At 45.8% G+C, this 21,334-nt stretch overlaps 1 protein-coding gene across 1 annotated transcript in view; it reads right to left on the reverse strand.

The window, feature by feature from the left end:
* Positions 1 to 18,940, reverse strand: part of MOB1B (MOB kinase activator 1B) — a 44,837-nt gene extending 25,897 nt beyond the window's left edge. The window contains exon 1 of the mRNA XM_075709140.1: positions 18,907 to 18,940. Coding sequence (XP_075565255.1) covers positions 18,907 to 18,920 — 14 coding nt within the window. The 5' untranslated portion in view covers positions 18,921 to 18,940. The remainder of the gene's footprint in view (positions 1 to 18,906) is intronic.
* Positions 18,941 to 21,334: the final 2,394 nt, after the last annotated feature.

Here is a 21,334-nt window from a genome sequence, read left to right on the forward strand (position 1 = left end):
CCGCTTGGCCTCACAAAGACGTCACAACTTGCTTGTAAGCAAGATGACAAAATTTCCTCCAAAGCTGTGATTTTTATCTAGTCATCTGCTGACAGGGAGGGTTTTTAATGATGAGGATTCTGCAGGCTGTTCCGTCTTAGGTTAGCAAGATGATGCTTCCAGCAGAAAGGAAAATGTTCAGGCGTCCTGCTTACACCACACTTAACCAAGCTGCCTCAGCAGCCCACTTCAGCTTCAAATGCAGCGCTGGCACATCTTCTACAATCAAAGCAGCTAAATATCCAGCGTAAACTCTCGATACGCTTCTTGTTAACCGCAGGAAAGGAGCCGCTTAAACCTTCGCACTCCTGAAAGAAGCACTTTGGCTGACCCTGCTTAGACCTCCTCACGCCCAACTATTTGTGCACTGGAGTCTTTCAGTGGAGCTTTTTTTATCAATTTCCATCAAGTCTGTTGCATATCCAGGCAAACTTGAATTAAAACAAAGAAATTTAGGCTCCTTATGCATAAAACTTAAGACTTCACAGCCTGTTCTTACCAGAGAACCAACCTCAAGCTCTTACCTACTGCTGTGTCTAACACGGCCCAAACTGACAGGGAAAAATCCTTGTCCTCTATCTAGCGTGCTTCATGATCAAACATATGGGTGCAGATCGAAGCCCAAATCCTGCCTCTGCCCAGACTGCCAACCTATCCACTTCGCAGCAGCACCACAACCTAAACCACTGAAATATTGGCAGTTCTCCAAAGTCTTCCTCAAATTCCTCTTGAGTGAACAAAACCGAAGCAAGTTATCCCATAATTCACTACCAATTCATTACAGCATCTTGAACTAATGCAGTACTTACAGTACCCCATTACGATGCCATTGGCAAAATGAAAGAAAAGACGCCACCCTGGAGAAGATGTGAGAATCCAAAACCCTTTCTTCACCCCCCCCCCCCACCCCCCCCCCCCCCCCGCACACCTACTTGCACACCACATACCAAACTGACATGTTTTACAAGAAATTAAGATTTTATTTTAAAATATCACAAGCATTCAACTTCCATGGAAAGTATAGACCACTGCTCCTCCAATCTGTTTCAGGCTACCTGTAGGCTCAAGAACACAGTGCGGCAATTACCGTAAAATCATTTCATACGGGGTTCACCAGTGGACTGTTTCATCAAACACTGCAAAGGACAGAAACCTCCCCTGGGGAAAAATAAATAGAAAACACGGCAGCGGCACCATTTTCAGGATACACCTGCCACCTATATTCTTCTAACTCGTACATAATGCTGAGACGGTGGATCATCATCTTTCTTTCTTTCTTTCCTCGAGGGAAAATGCAAGTAACTAACTTCTGCAAGTATAGCTGTACCGCTCAGTGCCTCCCAAAAGTGTTCAACACCATGGTCTGACTGAAATCAGCCTTTCAAAATACTTGGAATTGCTCAAAGAGTTTCTGAAAAAGCCTAACTCAAGACAGTACACAGAACATGTACCTGCGGCATGGAAACTTTTCGCATTTCAACTCCTGCTTTTTCATCTTCAAAGGCCTTTGCAAGCATTAATTAATCCTCACAAAGTACCTTTGAAGTGGGCATCATTAGCGTCTCGTTAGACACAGGGAAACTGAGGCAGAGACTCATTGCCAAAGGCCACTGAGTAAATTTATCGTCAAAGTCCCCAAGTTTTAGTTCTGTACCTCCTTGCCTCCCTTCTCCTGCTGCACCTCTTTTTAAACCCCAATACACAGAAACACTGTAAGGCAAGAACCAAATCCCAGAAAAGCAAACATTTCAAGCCTTCAAACAATAATATGGCACTCCAAATGATAACATCCTGCTAAGAACTGACACATCAGAGTATGATCACGGTAGTTTCCAATAGCCAACATGTCAAAATAGAAATTAAAACAAAAGCTCAAGCTACTTTTCGGAAATCAAATCAGTAGTTGCAGCATTTAAACACGTTTTCCCTGTGACAATCACAGCATCAGAAGGGCAGCAGGTGAAATTAAGTCGTACATGTTCAAAATCTGCACTGACAAGATTTAACTTGAGCATTTCTATTTATAAAACCCAGTAGTCACAACATTGCTGTTCTGAAGAGAGATGGTGTGCAAGCCAGGCATTACTTTCTTCAGCTCTTACAATACCAAAAAGCCAATTATCTTCCAGTCAAAGTCCCACTCATTAAAATAAGCCTGTCTCAATCAGTTCACTTGAATTTGGAGGTAATAAATCCAATGCAAGAATTCTGGAAGCAAGCATTCCACAACCTCACGTTCCTGTGACGTACCATGCAGCCGGCCTAAAGACAAATAAAGTAACCACCAACTTGGGACAGAGAAAGACGGCCAAGAAAGCTTCAACCCCATGCTGAGAGGTTACGTACAGCTGCAATGGGCCAGAGAAAGGAGCGCTTCTGCCAGGCTCGGGGCAGGATGAGAAACCCCACAGCCCAAGCTATTCAAGAGCTATAGGCAATTTTGCAAATGCTGTTCTACTCCCCAATGTTAGTGCCCATGAAGATGACTCTGAGACCCCTTGAGCAGAGCAGGTTAACGGTTTGAAATGAGACATGGTGCTATCGGGACAGCCAACTCGAATCCAGAAGACCGAACTGCTACGGGACAATACAATACTGGGTTACAACTCAACATTAAGAGGTATTTGAAGGCTGTTCGACACGCTCCGAGAGGTAAAAGCCAGCCAGCATACGGGTTAAGTAGAGACTCTAAGTGCACAAGCTGATAGCTCCCACCCTGAAAAAAAGTCCCTCTGTGTAAATTCTTCAGATACAGTCACTGTATTATTCTGAACACTAAAAAAAGCAACATGCTTCTAAAGAGCACTCCCATCAAACAAAAATAACTTTCACAAACATTAAGCTGTAAAAAGTATAATTCTCTTCACATGGAGGGAAACACAGGCTCTGCCAAGATCACTAAGCAAATCAAAGCAGCCCATCTGGGAAGCAGTTAAGAGCTGCCAAGTCCTTACACAACATAGCTGCTCTCCCAAAAGGTAAAGCAGTGGTTAGAAAGCAATTCCAGGCCCAGGGTTTTTGTTTTGCTTTGTTTCTGTTTGGTTTGTTTTTTTTTTTTTTTCCAGGAAGAATCAGTTGCACTGACTTGAAAAATTTCCACAGACATGGTCATTCCTATAGAAACAGAATACATGTTGTTTATTGTTTATACACTCTATTGTAGGAAACAGTAACTGAAAATACCTAGATCAATGGCACACAGCTGAAGTTGCGCAGTGTAACTAGTATAAGAATAACCTGTCCACTACACCTAGGTAAGTCCTTGAAATTAGAAATGTCAGAGTTAAACATGGTGAAAGTAGGGGTGCCTAAGAAATGACTCTTCCCAAAGCTAACACTGCACTTGGTAACCCAGAGGCCTCCCCTTTATACGGAATGTCTTTGTGAGATTAACTCACCTACTGCCTGCCCAAGCCACAGCCAGTTGCCAAGGCTACAAAAGACCCGGGCCACGCTTCAGAACCCAAGGAGGAGTTGAAGCCAAGTCACTCCTTTCCAGATTTCAGCATGCTCCTTCTGCAGCACTGTCATTAGGAAAGCCGCGTGGAGCATCTTCAGGAATAAGTACTTGAGCCTGCCAAAGTAATAATATGGCTTCCAGACCTTTCTGTGCAAACCCATCCCCATCATATTCCTACAGCAGCTCCCACTTGCTCCAGAACAGGACCGCTTCCTACGCTAAGCTGTCCTTTCAGTCGCCTGACCCCCTGTTGCAAGGCAGGGAGCTTGCTTTCCGCCTCCCGGTGTCCTGGTTTCGGCTGGGATAGAGTTAATTTTCTTCTTAGTAGCAGGCACAGTGCCGTGTTTTGGATTTAGGAGGAGGAGAATGCTGATAACACGCTGATGGTTTAGTTGTTGCTCAGCACTGCTGATGCCAGTCAAGGACTTTTCAGCTTCCCATGCTCTGCCAGGGGCACAAGAAGCTGGGAGGGGGCACAGCCAGAAGAGTTGATCCCAACTGCCCCAAGGGCCATTCCATACCATACGGCGTCATGGGCAGTATAGAAACTGGGGGGGGGTTGGCCGGGGAGCAGCAATCGCTGCTCGGGAACTGGCTGGGCATCGGTCGGCGGGTGGGGAGCAATTGCATTGGGCATCACTTGCTTTGGATATTATTACTATATTGTTATTATCTTTATTTTACCTTATTTTATTTCCATTATTAAACTGTTCTTATCTCACCCCAGGAGTGTTTCTCACTCTCACTCTGATTCTCTCCCCCATCCTATTGGGGCAGGGGCAGTGAGCGAGCGGCTGCGTGGTGCTGAGCTGCTGGCGGGGGCCAAACCCCGATGCCCGGTGACAGGCTCCCCCAGGCGCAGGCTGGCGAGGGGGCCCAGCCGTACCTTCCCCGTGGCCAGGCGCCCGGCGGTGGGTCGGGGAGAGCGGCTCCAGCTCCTGCCCTGGCCAAAGGCCTCCCCGGGGGGGCAGGCAGGCCCTGCTCCGCTCGGGTCCCCTCCGTGCAGGCGCTTCTGCTGAGCACAGCGAAGCTGCCCACGGCAGCTGCTTCCCCACAGATCTCTGTGGCAGTTTTTTCCCTAAAAGCCCCAGGTCCTTGAGCTTAGCAGCTTAACGAGAAATTCAGATTTAAAAATAAATCCCAAGGTAAGAGATACAAAACACAACCTTCTACAAAAGGCAGGGGGGCCTTTCAGAAGAGAAAGGAAGGTTTTTCAAACCTTTGGCTTAGTTTTAAACACCATTACTTTAAGTACTGAACACCACACTTAAGAAAAAAAGCCACCAGCAAACATGAATCAAAAAGTTTCCTCATCTAAAAAAAAAAAAAAAAAAAAGTATCACAGACCAGTGGAATTTACAACAATGTCCTTATCTTTCAGCACACAGAATTGACAACGATGGCAATACAACATAGGTTATTTCCAAAAGAAGAGCTTCTTCAGATGTCTGGAAATGGAATAAATACAAATCCAGACAAAGCCCCAGATCCCACCTTTTTTTCTTTTCAGTGAAACACTGTTACCCATCCTTCCTCATCCCACCCGTATTCTTTGCTACACTATGGAGTAAGTTCAATTTTCCGTAGGTTTTTCAATCTGAACGCGCTTCTCAAGGGATACAGTGACTGTTATCACTATAACTGATTTGAACTATGCCTCCTTCTACCAAAGTAGTGACAGCAAAATAGGTATTTTGATGAGATGTTTTAATTCTCTACCCATCAAGGCAGGGACTAACATCTGGCTTCCCCTTTTCAGAAAAATAGCAGTCTTCATAGACTGAAGTTCTACACAGGATGGTATGAGAGGAGGCAGATGAAGTCATCATCTCATCAATAGCTTTTCAAAAATACAGGAATCATTACACACAAGACTCTGCATGTTAAAAGAGCAGAAGTTGATCTGATGATTCACATCCAGTAAGGAGAAAGTTATTTAAGGTAGCCCTAAGGAACAGTTTTGCTTTTGCTTGTCCCAACCATCACCACCCAGTGCTGAAAGCTGTCATAACATGTACACGTCCACATTCTTAAAATACATTTTTTTCTTCTATACTTCTACACATACACATCTTAGAGTCGGTGAAATCAAGCAAATGCGGGATTCATCCAGCAGAAGTCAGCTGCTCTTAAGCGCACCGGAACACGGCTGAAGACAAACTTTTGCTGGCTGAGCTATGACTAGGGGACAGGTGAGCGGCCCTTGGAAAGGGGCCATTTAACTCTTCCCTCTGACACACGGCCTCGCTCGCCCTGCGGCGGCGGCACGCTTGCTGCCAAATCCACAAAGATGTTAGGTGGCCACAGACCGTTTTCTAGCCGAGCCAGTCACCTACGCTTCGCCGCGTCTCTCCGCCTCCGTTTTTCCGTCTGCGAGCTCAGAATGTGCCTGTAAACAAGGGGAACGTGCTATGCTACAACCCCCGCGTCTACTACAACCCCGCCCGTGTAGGTGGCAATGGTGTTCCTGCTGTTTACCCGGTTGGATGCAACCCTTCTCCCAAATAATCACAGCTCCTAATGCAAGGAACAAGCAAGCGTCCAGAACACCATCCCGCAACCAGGAAATCATTATCGGTTTGCTATGCTCACACGCAAAATAAATTCCCTTGTTTTGTTTACAACATGTTCGTTTAATACACTTTCCTCTCGTGGAGAATCCTCAAAATAAACAAAGCAAGTCACAATTGCCCTCACTGGATACTACCAGAGCTCTGTCTGTGCGCTCAAAACCACAATTAAACTAATTCCCAGAGCAGCCAAGAGTCGCGGAAGTGACTCAACTTCTCAAGCGTTGTCCTCTGTAGGACTAACAGCAGCGCTGGGCAATGCAAGGAGAGGGGTGGGCCAGAGATACAAGAAGTATACAAAAGTATCCATCAGAGAAAAACTTAGATGAAAAAAGAAAGAAGTATACTTTCAGCCAAGCATGCCCCATTGATCTGCAGAGACCACCAGGCAGGCGTGCAGACAGCAGAGGAACTGCAACGTGTTCATGGTGCAAAATCTGCAGCCTCCCGAAAGGCTCGCTCTGCATGTCTTACGAACATCACTGCACTGCTGCTCCCAAGTTTCTCCACAGACTTTTTCAAGAGCTTTAAGACCACCAAACACCACCTGAAACAAGTTTTCACTCCAATTTACAAGAAAGAAGCTTTTAGCAGAGACCCAGGTATCTCCACATGTTCTCCTCTGACATCCATTTGAAATCTTGTCACATGAGAGGAATCAAGATTATCCAGAATGTTTTGCTGCACGCTCCCAGGTATCTGCTGACTACCCCGAGGCGAACGCAACGCTGTCTTCACTCACAAGATTTCAGCCTTATTACAAACAGAAGTCAGATTTTTAAGAAAGCTGAGGACTGGTCTTGGCTGTTCTGTTGGGTTCTTTCAATCAGATCCAGATTCCTCAACTATTTTAGTACTAACGTTTACCGGGTACGTACACACACATCATGGAACTGCAGGGCATAATCAAAACCAGATTTATTTCTACAGATTCTAATACCCCAATAATCAGGTACTACTTCTTTAAAAGAGCCGGCTACTAGCAGCTTTGAAGAAGGTAAACACAAAGTATTCCTTCCACTCCAACTGCTTTGTTTTTTCCTACAGACCACTGAGATGGCGTTCAGTATCTTTACCATTTCAGACACCAATTAAGCTCTCTGCCAAATAAATAGCACTATTTTCTCACTAATGTTCCCCTCTTTTCTCAGGAAACCCTTATTTCTGTCAATTAGCACCAGCTCACTTAAAAGGGAGGGCACAGCACGAATTCAAACAGAAGTTTGAACTTCACCAAGTTATGCTTCAAAGTTTGATTTCCAGGAAGGTTCAAACCTCAGTTTACTGCATGAATGTACCTAATAAATCATTCAGGAGACATAACTACACTTCTTTTCTAAAACCTACCCTTTCCCATACATAAAACTTGGCATTAAAAAGCCATTTGAACACTTATTTCTGCTGTACGTGAATGTATGGCGTGTTTTCCTTTGAAGAAAGAGGACTCAATCAAGCTGTAAATAGCAGACTACTAAAAGCAGCTGGAAAGGCTGCTGAAAAGGATGCCGTACGTACCCTGCAGCAAGGGCTGCTGGAGGAGAACTCACGCCACAGAGAACGCAGTTCTGCCCTGTGGCAAGCAAATTCAGAAACAGCATCAAATGCCTGCGATGAAAGATAACATAGCATTTGTTAAGAAAAGCATACCTACGCGCTCCATACCCATCGGAACCTGCAGAAAGGCTCAACCCTGCAAAGTTTGCAGTCCAAACCGTCTCAGATGGTCTCCCTCCAATTTGCTACACGCATAATGAAGACACAGACCCCAGAGCAAATGCAGGAAGAACATTTGTGTATTTTTGAGAAATTCTTAAAACCTGTCACTCGGATGTTTCCAAGAAAATGCTATGTTCTAAAGGAAAACAATTACACAGAGGGAAAATGCTTGGTAACACATGTGGGAGTGAGGATGACACAGCACATGTTATGCAGATGCACGGAAACATGAAAAGCAGTAACAGACAACTCGAACGTCATGTAGAGCATAAGGGAATGGAACAATTTTTTTGTTTGTTTTTAAGAGGCAAGCAATAACATTCGAGTCCTGGCCTGGCAGTCAAAGTGAGTACCAACAGGAGAGGGAAATAAATCAACCACAGAATAGGAGCATCCACAGATGATCAGAAATCAAAAGTAGAAAGTAGCATTACGCATGCAACTCAGCAAATTATAAAAGACATGTAAGGAAATATATACAGCTACAAGTCTGGGTTATGTCTTTCAATAACACAGCTGATTGCGTTTAAAGAAAAGATACTGGAAACTTTAATAAAGAAAGAAGGTTTACTAAACCATTTAACTAGGCATCAAGGAGTTCAAGATCTTTCAAAGAGTAACGTGAAGTGGCCTGGAGAGCTGCAGCTTGCCTCGGGCAGCCTCACACACTGCCAGTCCCAAAAAGCATCATCCGGCTTCTGGGGCAGGAGGAAGAGGAGGGCATGTCAAATCAGTAAAGCAGGCAATTAACGGTATTTGCCTACCTGTGATTTCTTTACTGTAGTACTTTTTCAATTTCATAAAACAGGGACAAAAGTGTCCCATACAAAAAGGGATACGCTACTTCCCACAGCAAACTGTTCCTCCTGCTACAGAGGTTCCCTTACATTCAGCTAAATTCTCTTTATGTCTTTACATTACTAACACGCTCTGCATCTTAAACCGTATCTGCTGGTAACGCTCACACCCTTTAAATACATTTAAGCAAGTAGGAAGCAGAGCTCTTCAGAAAGCTATCTACAAGCCGTTGAGGATGACAAATTGCAGCAATAAAAGCTTGGCTCTAGTATCAAATTAGATCCTTACTTATACACCAAATATAGTGCTTGGAGAACATGCCTCAGAACATGGATGGTTTCCCAAAATGCTGATCAGTGCTTTTGAAAACCAATGCTTTATGAATGACTAAAGCAAATCTAGTCATAAAACCTAAGAAATCACAGCAGGGCATTAAAAAAAAAAAAAACAAACCCAAACCAAAAAAACCAACCAAACTAACTAAAGAGTTTAAGACAGTCTTCAAACCTTTTAAACACAATAAAAAGAACAATCTGTTAATGTGTTTAGGAAAAAGGCAAAATTAAAACAGGAGAGACTTAACTAAATTTTAATGGGTGAGGAGTCCCTTTAGCACTTTATGAAAGGCTGTCTTCTTATAACTCCCTTGCAAAACAGGCTGATGATATGAACGTGGCAAATGAGAAATACTCGGCAACTTCCCAACAGAAAACTTCAAAAAATATACATAAAATCACACTTACAGTTTGATTAATAGGCTAAAGGGGGTCTGAAATCGGGAAGTAACAGAACAATCATTAGAGGCAAGAAATAACGCAGAGAACAACAGGAAGAAGAAAGGGACAGGAGGCAGTAATGAATGATCTAACAGCTTTCCAAAAATACACCGCATTATCTCATCACCAAGCATTTCTTACACATCCCCCATATTTAATACCTTCTCATAGGTGCTGTGAGTAAACATCTTCAGTAAGATTTGCTTAGGTCTTGCAAAGTATCGTATCAGGAAAATCCACCTGTCTGAAGCATCTGAGGGGGAACAATAGCTCCTACATACACAGGAGAACATTACTTTTTAAATTATTTACGCTTGTGCCTCTGACAGTTGAGTCAGTTTAACTGTTCTATGGTGAATTTAAACATACAGGTTTTTCCTCTTGTACACTGCAGCAAGAAATTTTAAGATGAGCTGTCAACCACAGAATTTAATAACAGGACATTAGAGACACTGGGTTTTTTTGTACAAGTTACACTTCAGCATCAGAAAAAACAGTATTTTGTTGCCACAAACTATGACAAGTAAAAGACACAGTAATGCCATTTTGATTCCTAGATCTCGAACACTCAGCAAGTCCCTAAAACAATTACTCCATTCAAGCAAAACCAGGACCGTGCTACTGAAGCTGGTAAAAACACAATTAAAATACCAGCTAGCAAAACAAAATATGGGTTATTTTATTAAGGTCAACATAGGAAACCCACCCAATCATGATTTGGGTTGAAATTATTTCTGTATCAAAAAACAGACGTCTCAATTTTTAGCAGAAGAGGAATTTACCAAAGCTTACTTAAGCTCCTTTATTCTCTCCGTGAAAAAGAGAGGCATTAGACTTGCGATAAAGACAACAAATCGGGCATTATGAGTTCTTATCTGCAAGATACTCTTCTTCACTGAGGAAGGGATTAAGATTTTGTACGTCAGGGCTGCTCATATCTCTAGGACACGAGCAATTAACTCTGGAGGTAAGCTACCAAATTTAAAGACAAAGTGCAACGACAGACAACCAAAAAAAAAAAAAAAAGCCAAGTATGTGGAAAAGCAGCAAACTTCAAATAAAACTCAACTGAAATATGGGTAGGATCACAGGAGGTATGTAAGAATAACAAAAGGAATGGATTCCTGCCAAGGAACAGCTGTGAACTGGAGAAGGAAGAAAGGAAGAGAGGAGAGGTTGAACAAGATAGAAGTGTCTTCACAAAAAAAAAAAAAAAAAAAAAAAACCAACCACACACAACACCAACAGAAGGAATGTTGGGACAAGAAGCAAAGGTCGCAGTTGGGTTTCAAGATGAATAGGAAAAGACTGAACAAAGGAAGAAAGACCATTTACATTTCCAAGTTATATCAGAGCGACTGAAGTCAATATTTTGAAGGGCAAGGCCTAAATGGACCAAAAAGCTGTACCTTATCCTTAGCTTTCTCCTGAAGAAAAACAGAAAAAAATGCAAGAGAAGAGCGAATGAATTCACTTGAAGTATTGCTTTTAAAGTTTCAAAATACATTTGCAAGGAAAAAAAACCTACTGTTACCTTCATCAATTCACCAGGGGGGACTGTCTTTTTCTTAACACAAAATTACCATCTCATATGCATTAATTTACTGTCTGCTGACTCAGGCTACATATTTGAAACGGAAAGCAAAGACTTTAATTACACCAAAGATGTCCAAGATGCGCAACACATTTTACTACACTGCACAAAACTGGGTATCAGGTCATGGAAGGTGTACACCTACTAAGCTAACTAAGAAGTCATTTCAAACTTACTAGCAAAGAACCCAGTTAAGCTGCACGGATACATGCCCCCTAATTCCCTTCTTTCAAATCCCTTCCCCAAAATCTTGACCCAGGCGGCAGCGCCCTGGGAAAGCATTCGACAGATCCACATGCAGACTAACCAGCACGCTGGCTTTGGGAAATTATTTGAAAAATCCTAACATGAACTTACTTTATGATCCGCTTTAAACTGATCCAGAAAAGCTGCACACGCATGGTTTTAGATAACCTAGTCAGAATGTACTGTAACTCTGGAGGGAAACTTATAGCACCCTGCTCAGTTTTAAAATTCAGTGTATTTCCTTCCAGAAGAGGTAAATGCAATTTATGTCTTCCTCTCGAAGAGAGCCCCCTGAAAACTTAAGTATTTTTCTTGCCCTTAGTTGTCTCACAGAGACTCCGCAAAGAACCTTTCCCGTTCTTCCTCCCAAACGCTTTCAGCATTGCTCACTTTTTGACCTTCCTACAACACAGCATGGTCCTTCACACCAGTAGAAACACGTCCATCACAGCCTCTCTTCAGTAACATTCACGTACCACGCAGCAGGTGGAGTTACAATACCAACAGGCAACACTACACTAGTGCCACAGAAGTGCTACCGAAGTGAAAGGGAAGGACACGCCACGTTTTAAAATGCAACGCACACAGAGATGACAAAGCAAAACACTGGATCCTGATAGTCCCACGTCATGAAATTTACAGGCTAGAAAAATTTTAGGAAGTCTGTGAAAAGCAATGAAGTTGTATTCAGTTATAGCTGAAAACAGATTCTACAGCATTTGAATATATAACCCACAATGTCCCTCTGTGTACTTTAAGGGGGGGGAACAAAAAAAAAAAGACAAAAAACAAACAGCAAGTTCATTGTAGCTCGACTCATATTAATATGAAGTGGCCTAGTTTACACATGCTAAAAGCATCGCAAAGCATATCCTGTGGTTTAGGTTGATTTGTGGGTCAATGGCTTATTGATAGCTTTGGCAGCAATTATCTTTCTTCTTGCTTACTACGGAAGACTTAAAGTGGCATAATTAAATGCAGCTATTTACTTCTGTAAGTAAAACAAGCAGCTTCATTCTGTCAGCCTTGGGCACGAAAACATATTACCACACTCGCAACTCTTAAGCCACCCCTCAGTGGACAAATGCTTCTAATATTTTATCCTTTTCCAAACCCCAAAAAGAAGTCTATATATCTCTCAGGACACATACAGTGTAAGATGTAACTGTGACCCCTGCGCTGTCCTGACCGTGTCGCCACAAAGAGATCCTAAATCCAAAGACCTGACAGAAAAATCCCAAATGCTTTTGAGACCTTTTCAAGATTAAAAACCAAGCCACTCTACACATGCACAAATCCTCCCCTGAAAGCCATCCTTCTTCCACCGCTATTCTCCTCTGACAAATGTAAATAGCTTATGGCATAGGTTCACTTACACTGCAAAGACAAAGAGAGAAGGACAAACAAGGGAAAACAATTGTGGCATAAAAGCAAATAATTAGGAAGCAATTAAGACCAGCCATCACTGCGATGTAGTAAACACAACTTTCACACTGAACAATGCCTTTCTTCGTATGTTTTTTCCATATTTATGTAATGCTCCTATACTGAGAAGGAGGCATCTAAGAACCTTCACAAGTGCCAATCGCTCAATTTATCAATTGCATGTTCCCCGAAACAGAGTATTGGCAGCAAAAGTTGGCTTTTTTTTTTTTTTTTTTTTTTTTTCCCCTCCCCAAATACAATTCCAAGCTCAGACATCTTACAGCCTGAACCGGTCTGCACAGCTCACTCATTCTGAGGCAGACTCGTTCTTTCTGAAATAAAAGCCAGGCTGCAGCATAAACTCAGCTTCGCAGCCCTCTGCCTCCAACCTTACCGATAAGGCAGCAGCACTCATTTCATTGCCGGCTACAGTTATTTCCATTTCACCGTACGCAAATTTGATCAGCTACTTCTTGAGAGTGTACGCTTGTTCACCACAACAAGCAGGCATTTCACCAAACTCACCAAGGAAGAACAAAGTCAGCGATGGGGGAACGGCAAGAACTCAGCTACCTAAACAGGTAGTAACGCACACAGCAAGCCAAATGAAGTTTGAAGGACAGGGTTGGTGCCACTGCTAAGTTATTCGATTGCCAGTTTGCACAGAAAAAGAAGCTTCCTCCTCCTCCCTGTCTTTTGCCATGTCCAGACACTCCTGCTGCTTCCATTATTCCGACACCATCCCTCTTGTCACTACACAATGACGCCAAGGAACTACATTAGCAAAAAACTAATCCCACCGAAAAGGCATTAATAGTTTTCTGCTGCATCTTCTTCAACCAGCTCATTAGAAGGATGAGAAATGCCTCGGTGAGCTTAACCCTATCAGCAAACTGCACCCTAACAAACAGTTTTGGGGTCTTTGGGGAAGATAAATGAGGAGGGAAGCAGAGGGACAAGCACTTTAATGGGCCTTTTTCAAGAGACTTTGAGAACTGTAAAATGACTTGTACCACAGGCAGCACAAGGGGCAACATGAACACCTCTGCCTAAGTTTGTTGTTGCCGTGGTTTCCGGAAGCTTTCTGTTCCTTGGTGCTCCCTTCCTTGAAAGCAAAACCAGCTGCCAGCCAAGGAGCAAATCTTTTGACAGCAGGCATTTCAAAACAGGCATTAAACACACAGTTAACACTGTAAGTGAAGTGACATGCTTCAACAACAGTAAATACAAATTTCGGCTAAAAGCAGATACTCCCACAGCCAATCATTCAATGAATCATAGAATCACTTAGGTTGGAAAAGACCCTTAAGATCAGTGAGTCCAACCGTTAACCTAACACTACCGATGAAATCTATAAGCAGCTTAAAAAAAAAAAAAAAAAAAAGAGGGGGGGGAAAAAACCAGTTTACTTTCTGTGAAGTTCATTGTCCGAGCTGATTCCATATAAACTCTACCTCCAAGGAAACCTTTTGCTTTCCTTAAAATTACCGTTACCGAGGCTTAATAAAAAAAAAAAAAAATATTTAAAACATTGGCAATAACTTGGCAGTTCTCTCTCAAATTAACTCATGGGCAAACTCAAGAGACTTTTCATTCCTGGTACTCTTCCAAAAAAAAAAAAAAACCCCAAAAAAAAACCCCACCAGAACTGAACACATCACTAATGGTAGTGGTTAAACAACAGATTGTGCAGGAAGGTAACACATTCACGTGTCGAGAGCCTCTACTCTGATGTCTGTGCTAGGAACACAGCCTGCACTGTAGCATCACACTAATCGAGCAAAAACTGAAGAAAACCAGTACATTAAAATACAGGGAGAAAAGTATCTGAATGTTCGATAAGCATGTACTTCCCATTTCTAACAGTTTGAAAGTGCCTACATATTGATTTACAATGACCAAAATTCCAGTTTAGTCGTGCCTAACAATCTTCTGTGGGAGCACTCGATAAAGAGGAGATAAACACCACATTTCCAACTTTTAACTACACAAGGATCGCTCACTAAGCGCTGGGCTGCTCTGCAGCTGGAGTAAGCTGAAAAACACTGCCCAGTTTAGAAACGGCTTTCATTTGGTAAGTAACAGCAACTCAACACCTAAGAAAGCTGAGGAAGGGGAAACAACAAATAGCCATGATGTTCTTCAACAGCAGGAGCAGACTGAGAAATCAGGAAGGCCACAATGCTTGTCAATCTGGAAACAAACACACCAGCTCTGATTTTGGTATTACTCTGCAAGAGATTGAAAGGGAAAAAAGTCATGTCCCACTGCACCTTCTGCCCATACCTATAGACACAAACTGTGATTTTTAACTAGATTTTTTCAAACAATGAACCCACGCGCACCATCAGAAGCGGCTGCTAGGCTCCGCTGTGCTGCATAACATGACAGAGAAGAGCACAGCTTTCCCTCAATTTAGTTTACAAGTCAGCTTTGCAATGTCATAAACACATGTGCCCCAAACAACAGCTACTCGTCCTCACCCTTAACTTGCTGTTTCCACCAGCTCCTAGTCTTTCAAAGTCTCATCAGTTACGACCAATTACATGAATCTTATTTTCCAAAAATATATGCTGAGAAGTATTCACCAATACATAGATGGCTTTTTTTTTTTTAAGAAAACACAATTTCAAGACTTCAGTAATAAAAGCGAATCTTTTCCTTTTAAAAATAAATGGTTTTCATCTAGCTTCTTTTTTATGTAAGTTTTGCCAGCGTAGGATAACACAAGCATGTTACCATATGGCACGCCTACCAGAACTATCTTTAATTTTTTTCCTTGGAGATGTAAGCTGAAGTACCTGCAATTGGGCTGTAATTTCCTTTTAGAGAGAACTTACCAAGCTGAATTTTTTTTTTTTTTGGAACTGAAGATATTTTCAAGTTCAATTCCCATTTTTTAATTTTTTTTAAAGATTCAGGATAACCTATTCAGCCACTGGAGAGGTTTATAAAGTCTTTTCAGAAAGGAAGAAACAGATCAGAGGGAGAAAATAGTGGCACTGAAAATAACAATTGCTGTCAAAACCGAGCTGGATTAATTCACTGACTCGTCTCACAAAACAGCCTTTTTATAGCGTTACCCATAACGAGAGAAGACAATGGTTTCCCTTGATTTCTCCCCCCCCCCCAAACGTAGCTTTATATGTCACTGGCCCTAGCAACAGCAAAGAATAGCAATGGATTTGTCAGCGGACACGGCCCGTGCAACGGGCCCGTGAGGGGGGCCCCAAGCACCCTGTGTTACCCAAGCACAATCGCCCTGTTATTTGACATCAGGCAAGTCTGCAAGCAGAACACGGCCTTTGATACCAGACTGGAGTGTCAAACTGACAAACTCCAGCCAAGTTAGCGATGAGAAACCTGCGTGACAGGTTCACCGCAATTTAGAACACGTTTCCAGCCTAAGCGCGCAAGGACAGTCCTCATCTGCCGCGTCTTTAAGGCGAGTTCAAAATTGTGACTCGGTTCACAAAAAGACAACAGCATCACTGATGCGGAGAAAACAGCACGGACGAACAATCAATTTTGCTACCTCAACGCCAAGGAAACACTGGGTGAAAAAGGGGGTGAAAAAGCGCTACGAAAAACTATGTCAAAAGCACCGTGAAAATGTGGGGGGTTTGCAGCTCAAAATACAAGTTTGTACTACTAAATCTGTAAAAGTGTAAAGATATCCAAGCACTATCTTTGAATACCTCTATTGAGTTAACGTGAAATTGAAGTTTGACAAAAGGTGAGGCTAACTTTCTGGATACTTTTAAAAAAAAAAAAAAAAGAAAAAACAAACAAAACTTAACTACTTGCCAGTAACATAGAAAGTTTCCCTAGTCTCCCTGAGGCCTACAAGGCATATTTTAAATTTTTTTTTTTTAAATCCATTTCTAGGCTGCAGATGAGCAAGTTAGGTACCGTCTACAACACTCTGCCAACAAGAGCCAAACACAACTTTGCCAACATTTCTAGCTTTGCCTTGCAATAACTTCAGTTTCCATTTCTATATCTCATCCAGCAGAACCACTTGAACCAATGGAGGTGAGGGTAAAGGTTTGCTTTCCTAGGTTTCAGAAGGGTCTGGAAAAAGAAATAAGCATCTCATTATTGCCTGTGACAGAGGGTGGAGGGTTTCACGCTTTTCCGTTACCGGTTAGCCAAATGCCACGGAGAAGGAGGCTCTCTAATTTGCAAACCAGACTCCCAGGACACCACCGTACTCGAAACCCTGTCCCCCCTTCTCCGTCGCAGCAGCTGAGAATTATTGAAGGAGGGGGACAGCTGGGCTTCTCATTAGGAGCACTGCGCCTGAATCCACGGGCTGCCATTTGTACCCACCTCCCGTTCGCAGCTTCCACCCTGCAGCTCGTAGGTGTCTTTCAAAAAAATCTCTCTTGGGGTAAGGCAGCACCGGCGCAAGCTGGTTTGGTACGGCGGAGTTAAAAGATAAACGCAATGGAGAGATTTAGAAGGAAGCCGGCGTCGCTGTTATTTGTCTCCCTGAGAACACAACTTACTAGAACACTCCAGTTCCCCAGATAAAGTCTCTTCTCTAAAAGCAGGCTACATATACATCTGTTGGTTATCAATATAAGCCTTTAACAACTGTCAGATATTATGGCAACGGTCCCACTAACTGCTCGCACGTTAACCCTGAGCGTGCAAGAACGCTCAGCGAAGGCCTGAATGGAGCTCGGCTCTGCCAGGGCGGCTTTTTCAGCTGCTTGGATTTCCCTTCTCTCCCTAGAGCACATCTTCACTTTAATTAATAGGTCACTGAACCGGTTTATGTTAATTGTCAGAAGTACCTCGTCTTTGTTCCCAAGGGGAGGGACCAAAGTTCATTCAGTTGCTGTCTACCAAGCAAAATTGCAAATCGCAAGGTTTTTGCCCGCACCTAAATTGCCACCGACTCCTAAGGGAGCTTTTTTATGCCGCAGTAAACAATTGCCTTCTCATTAGCAACGTGGACCCTGCCAGCGAGCCCTCGCTCGGCTGTGTTTGCACCCGATCGCCCTCAGTCACCGCGCAACCATTACCTCAACCTGGAATTAACTTTTAAACGCTGCTGCTGCTGCTGCTCACCGAGCCCGATCCAGTTTTAACTTATCTACCGCAGATAACGCTACGGGCGCCAACTTCTGCCCGCGCCGTCCTTGCTACGGGTGAAAAAAGAAGAATATTATAGAAGAGGGATCGGTGCGTTTTCCCTCAAGGCTGCTCTCGCCCTTCCAGCGATCCCCCCCAGGCTCGCACCGCAGCGCTCACCGCCAAGGCCTCCCTCCCGCGGATGTATTTTCCACGCGTGGCTGCTTTTTTTTTTAAAGAAAAAAAAAAATAATAATAATAATAATTCACGTCCCCGCTGTGCGACTCGCCGGGCCGATAAAGGAAGGTGGAAGCCCCGCTGGCGGGGCGAAATGCCGCCCGCCCAAGGCCCTCAGGGCGCGGAGGCGCCGGCCGGCCCCGAGCAGCCGTTAACTGCCGGCTCCCGCGGCTGAGGGGGGCGGCCGGTAGAACCGTGAGAGCGGCCGGTAACAACCCCGGGAGCGGCCCGGTAGAACCGTGAGGGCGGCCGGTAACAGCCTCGGGAGCGGCCCGGTAGAACCGTGAGGGCGGCCGGTAACAGCCCCGGGAGCGGCCCGGTAGAACCGTGAGGGCGGCCGGTAACAGCCCCGGGAGCGGCCCGGTAGAACCGTGAGGGCGGCCGGTAACAGCCCCGGGAGCGGCCCGGTAGAACCGTGAGGGCGGCCGGTAACAGCCCCGGGAGCGGCCCGGTAGAACCGTGAGGGCGGCCGGTAACAGCCTCGGGAGCGGCCCGGTAGAACCGTGAGGGCGGCCGGTAACAGCCCCGGGAGCGGCCCGGTAGAACCGGGAGGGCGGCCGGTAACAGCCCCGGGAGCGGCCCGGTAGAACCGGGAGGGCGGCCGGTAACAGCCCCGGGAGCGGCCGGTAACAGCCCCGGGAGGGCGGCCGGCAGAGCTCCCCGGGAACCGGGACACAAAGGGAAAGAGCGGGCTGGGCGCCGCTCCGCCGGCGGGACGGAGAGGAGAAGAGAGGAAAGGAGAGAGGTGCGGAAAGCGGCGCCATGCCGGCGGGGAGCGGCCGCCCCGCTCCCTCAGGCCGGCGGGGAAGGGGGGCGGGCGGGCGGCGGCCGCCTCCCCTCGGCGGGCTGCCCTGCCCGGCGGGACGGGGTAGAGCAGAAGGGACCCTTCTCCCTCCTCAGGCGGCCCAAGCAAGGGCAGCCTCCTCCCCACAGGCAGCCATGCCCCCGCCGCGGCAACTCACAACAAGAAGCTCATGGCGATGGCGGCGGAGCGGGACCGGCGGCTGCCTGGGCTCGGCGCGGCTCGGCTCGCCTCGGCGCTGCTCGGCTCCCAATGGCAGCGGCGGCGGAGGGCGGGCGTGTGCGGGCAGAGCGCTGCGGGGCGGGGACAGGGCCCGCCGCGGCCCGCCCGCCATCGCCCCCAGCAGCCCCCGCGGGCCGCGCCGCCCCTCCGCCGCCTTCCCCTCAGGGCCGCAGCCCGTGTTCGCCTGGCTCCGGGCACGGCTCTCCTCCTCAGCCATCCCCCTCCGATATCCCCGGGTCCCTCCTTTAACCCCCGCCCCGCCGCTGGTCCCTCAGGCCTTTCCCCTCAGACCTCTCCCCTCAGGCCTTTCCCCTCAGACCTCTCCCCTCAGGCCTCTCCCCTCAGGCCCCTGGAAGCAGGCACCCCCCCGTCCCCCCAAATATCCCCCCCGCACCCTGCTCTGTGGCAGCGGCCTCAGCCCCAGAGGCAGCACAGGGCTCCCTGGAGGCATCTCCCCCAGCCCTGGGTGACCCGAAGGGCTCCGAGAGCAGGGCACAGCCTCCTCGGGTAAACCCCTGCACGGCTGCAGGCCGCAGCGGCCCGCTTGTCGCTGCGCAGTATTTCTTGGGCACGGGCATAACATAAACGCCACTGACAGCCTTTAGGTAGTCCTGGCAGCGAAATCTCCCTGGTTACCTACCAAATGTCGCAGGGGAACCACGAAAAGTGCCCAAGCAGTAGTGCAGCCTGCCAGCATTCATCCCTCTTCTACCCCAAACCGCCGTGCGGAGCGTACCCGTGGGGTACAGCAACAGAGCAGTTCGCTTCGCTTTAGCGTGTCGTGCCAGGGACTCAAACCACTTTACAATTTCATTATTTATGCCATCCAAGCTGTCTTAGGCGGTCTGTCCCCATTTTTCAGGTGCACGACAAAGAGGTTCAGGTACCCAAGCCACAGATAATCACCACGGTCACAAAAAGAATAGAATTCAGCATTTCTACCTTCCTCACACAACAGCCTGACCCTTTTGAAAAGAAGCGTGTCAAAATGGCTTCTAATATTTCAACACGAATGTGTGATTTGTGAGCAATTTTTAACTCAGCTGGATAGGACCAGCGGTCAGCGAAAGGAAGGGGACGCCTCAGATGTGAAGATAAGGGCAGCTGCAAACTACTGCGGTCAAAAAAATCCAGTTTTTCTTACAAACCCTTGGCAAGTCCTTCACCTGACCTCTGCCCTGAACCACCTCACCCTGTGTCAGCGCGGTTCAACGCCACATGTCCTCCCACTTGTGGAAATGTAACATGCAGCATAGTCAGACTGTCATTTCAGCGTAAGTTTTCAAATAAGCACGATCGCGTCTTTGCTGGCAGCGATTATCACACCGCCTGCGCTTCCCAAGCCAGAGGGCTGTTCCACGAGGCGCAAGCCGAGGGTGCGCAGTGCATCGCAAAAGATGTCCGGCTGCTCATTCCACACCAGCTGACAGCTGCAGGCTGCGTTTTTGGGGTCTGGGGACTGTGCTCTGGGAATCCCTACCTCCCCTTCCCAAACCAGGAATGATGTTCTTCGTTTTTAGGTTTGTCTCGGTCAGTTTATATGTTCCAGGGGAAACAAAGATAGACGGCAATATCCAGAATGCTTCAAAATATTATATTCGTATCCAACAAGGACCACCAATTCCACTGTAGAGTTAGCCACATCCAAGTGCCACCCCTTTATGGCAGAAATTACAATCCCGGGGTGTAATATCATGTGAAAATCTGCCTCCATTTAGGTCAATAAGAAGCCGGCTGGATTTCAGAGAGGGGACAGGACAGGCAGCACAACCCCCAGAGATTCCCTCCTGCCCCAAGGGGATTCTGCGAGCCCTGGCAACCCCGTAAAGCTGACACTGCTGCAGGTAGGCCAGAGGAAAATCCGCTGACTTTCAGATTCGTTATCAGGCAAATTCAGTTCATCGAAACACGCTACAATCCCGCATGGCATTACATTTCTGTACGGCACGTAAGGGGTTTCAGCTATAATGCCTTACGTGGCAACACTGACGCTCCTCTGCTTCTCTCGTGTTTTTAAATGCTGAAACAGCATTTTCTACTTTTCTGGCTCTGTCCTTCAGACCAAGTCAGAATGCCAGGTCAGTGCATTTGTAAGCAAATTAAAGTTACACGACTGTTTTTAGGACACTTTTAAAATCAAGCGTTTTACTGGGGCAGCGAAGGTGTGGTTAAAAAGCACTTAATGACCTTTGCAATTTTCCTTTTAGCTGTATTAGTAAAAGCAGGCATGAAATGGATCTCGGGGTACTTTTTAAAACAGATGCTGTCAGACGAAGTCGGCAACGTAAATCAAACTCAAAAAAATAGTGCTGATCTTTCTGGCACGTTCATGCTGGGACACGAATAACCTCCGTTCTCTGTTCCCA

The sequence above is a fragment of the Pelecanus crispus genome, chromosome 4, assembly GCF_030463565.1.
Source record: "Pelecanus crispus isolate bPelCri1 chromosome 4, bPelCri1.pri, whole genome shotgun sequence".
Lineage (NCBI taxonomy): Eukaryota > Metazoa > Chordata > Aves > Pelecaniformes > Pelecanidae > Pelecanus > Pelecanus crispus.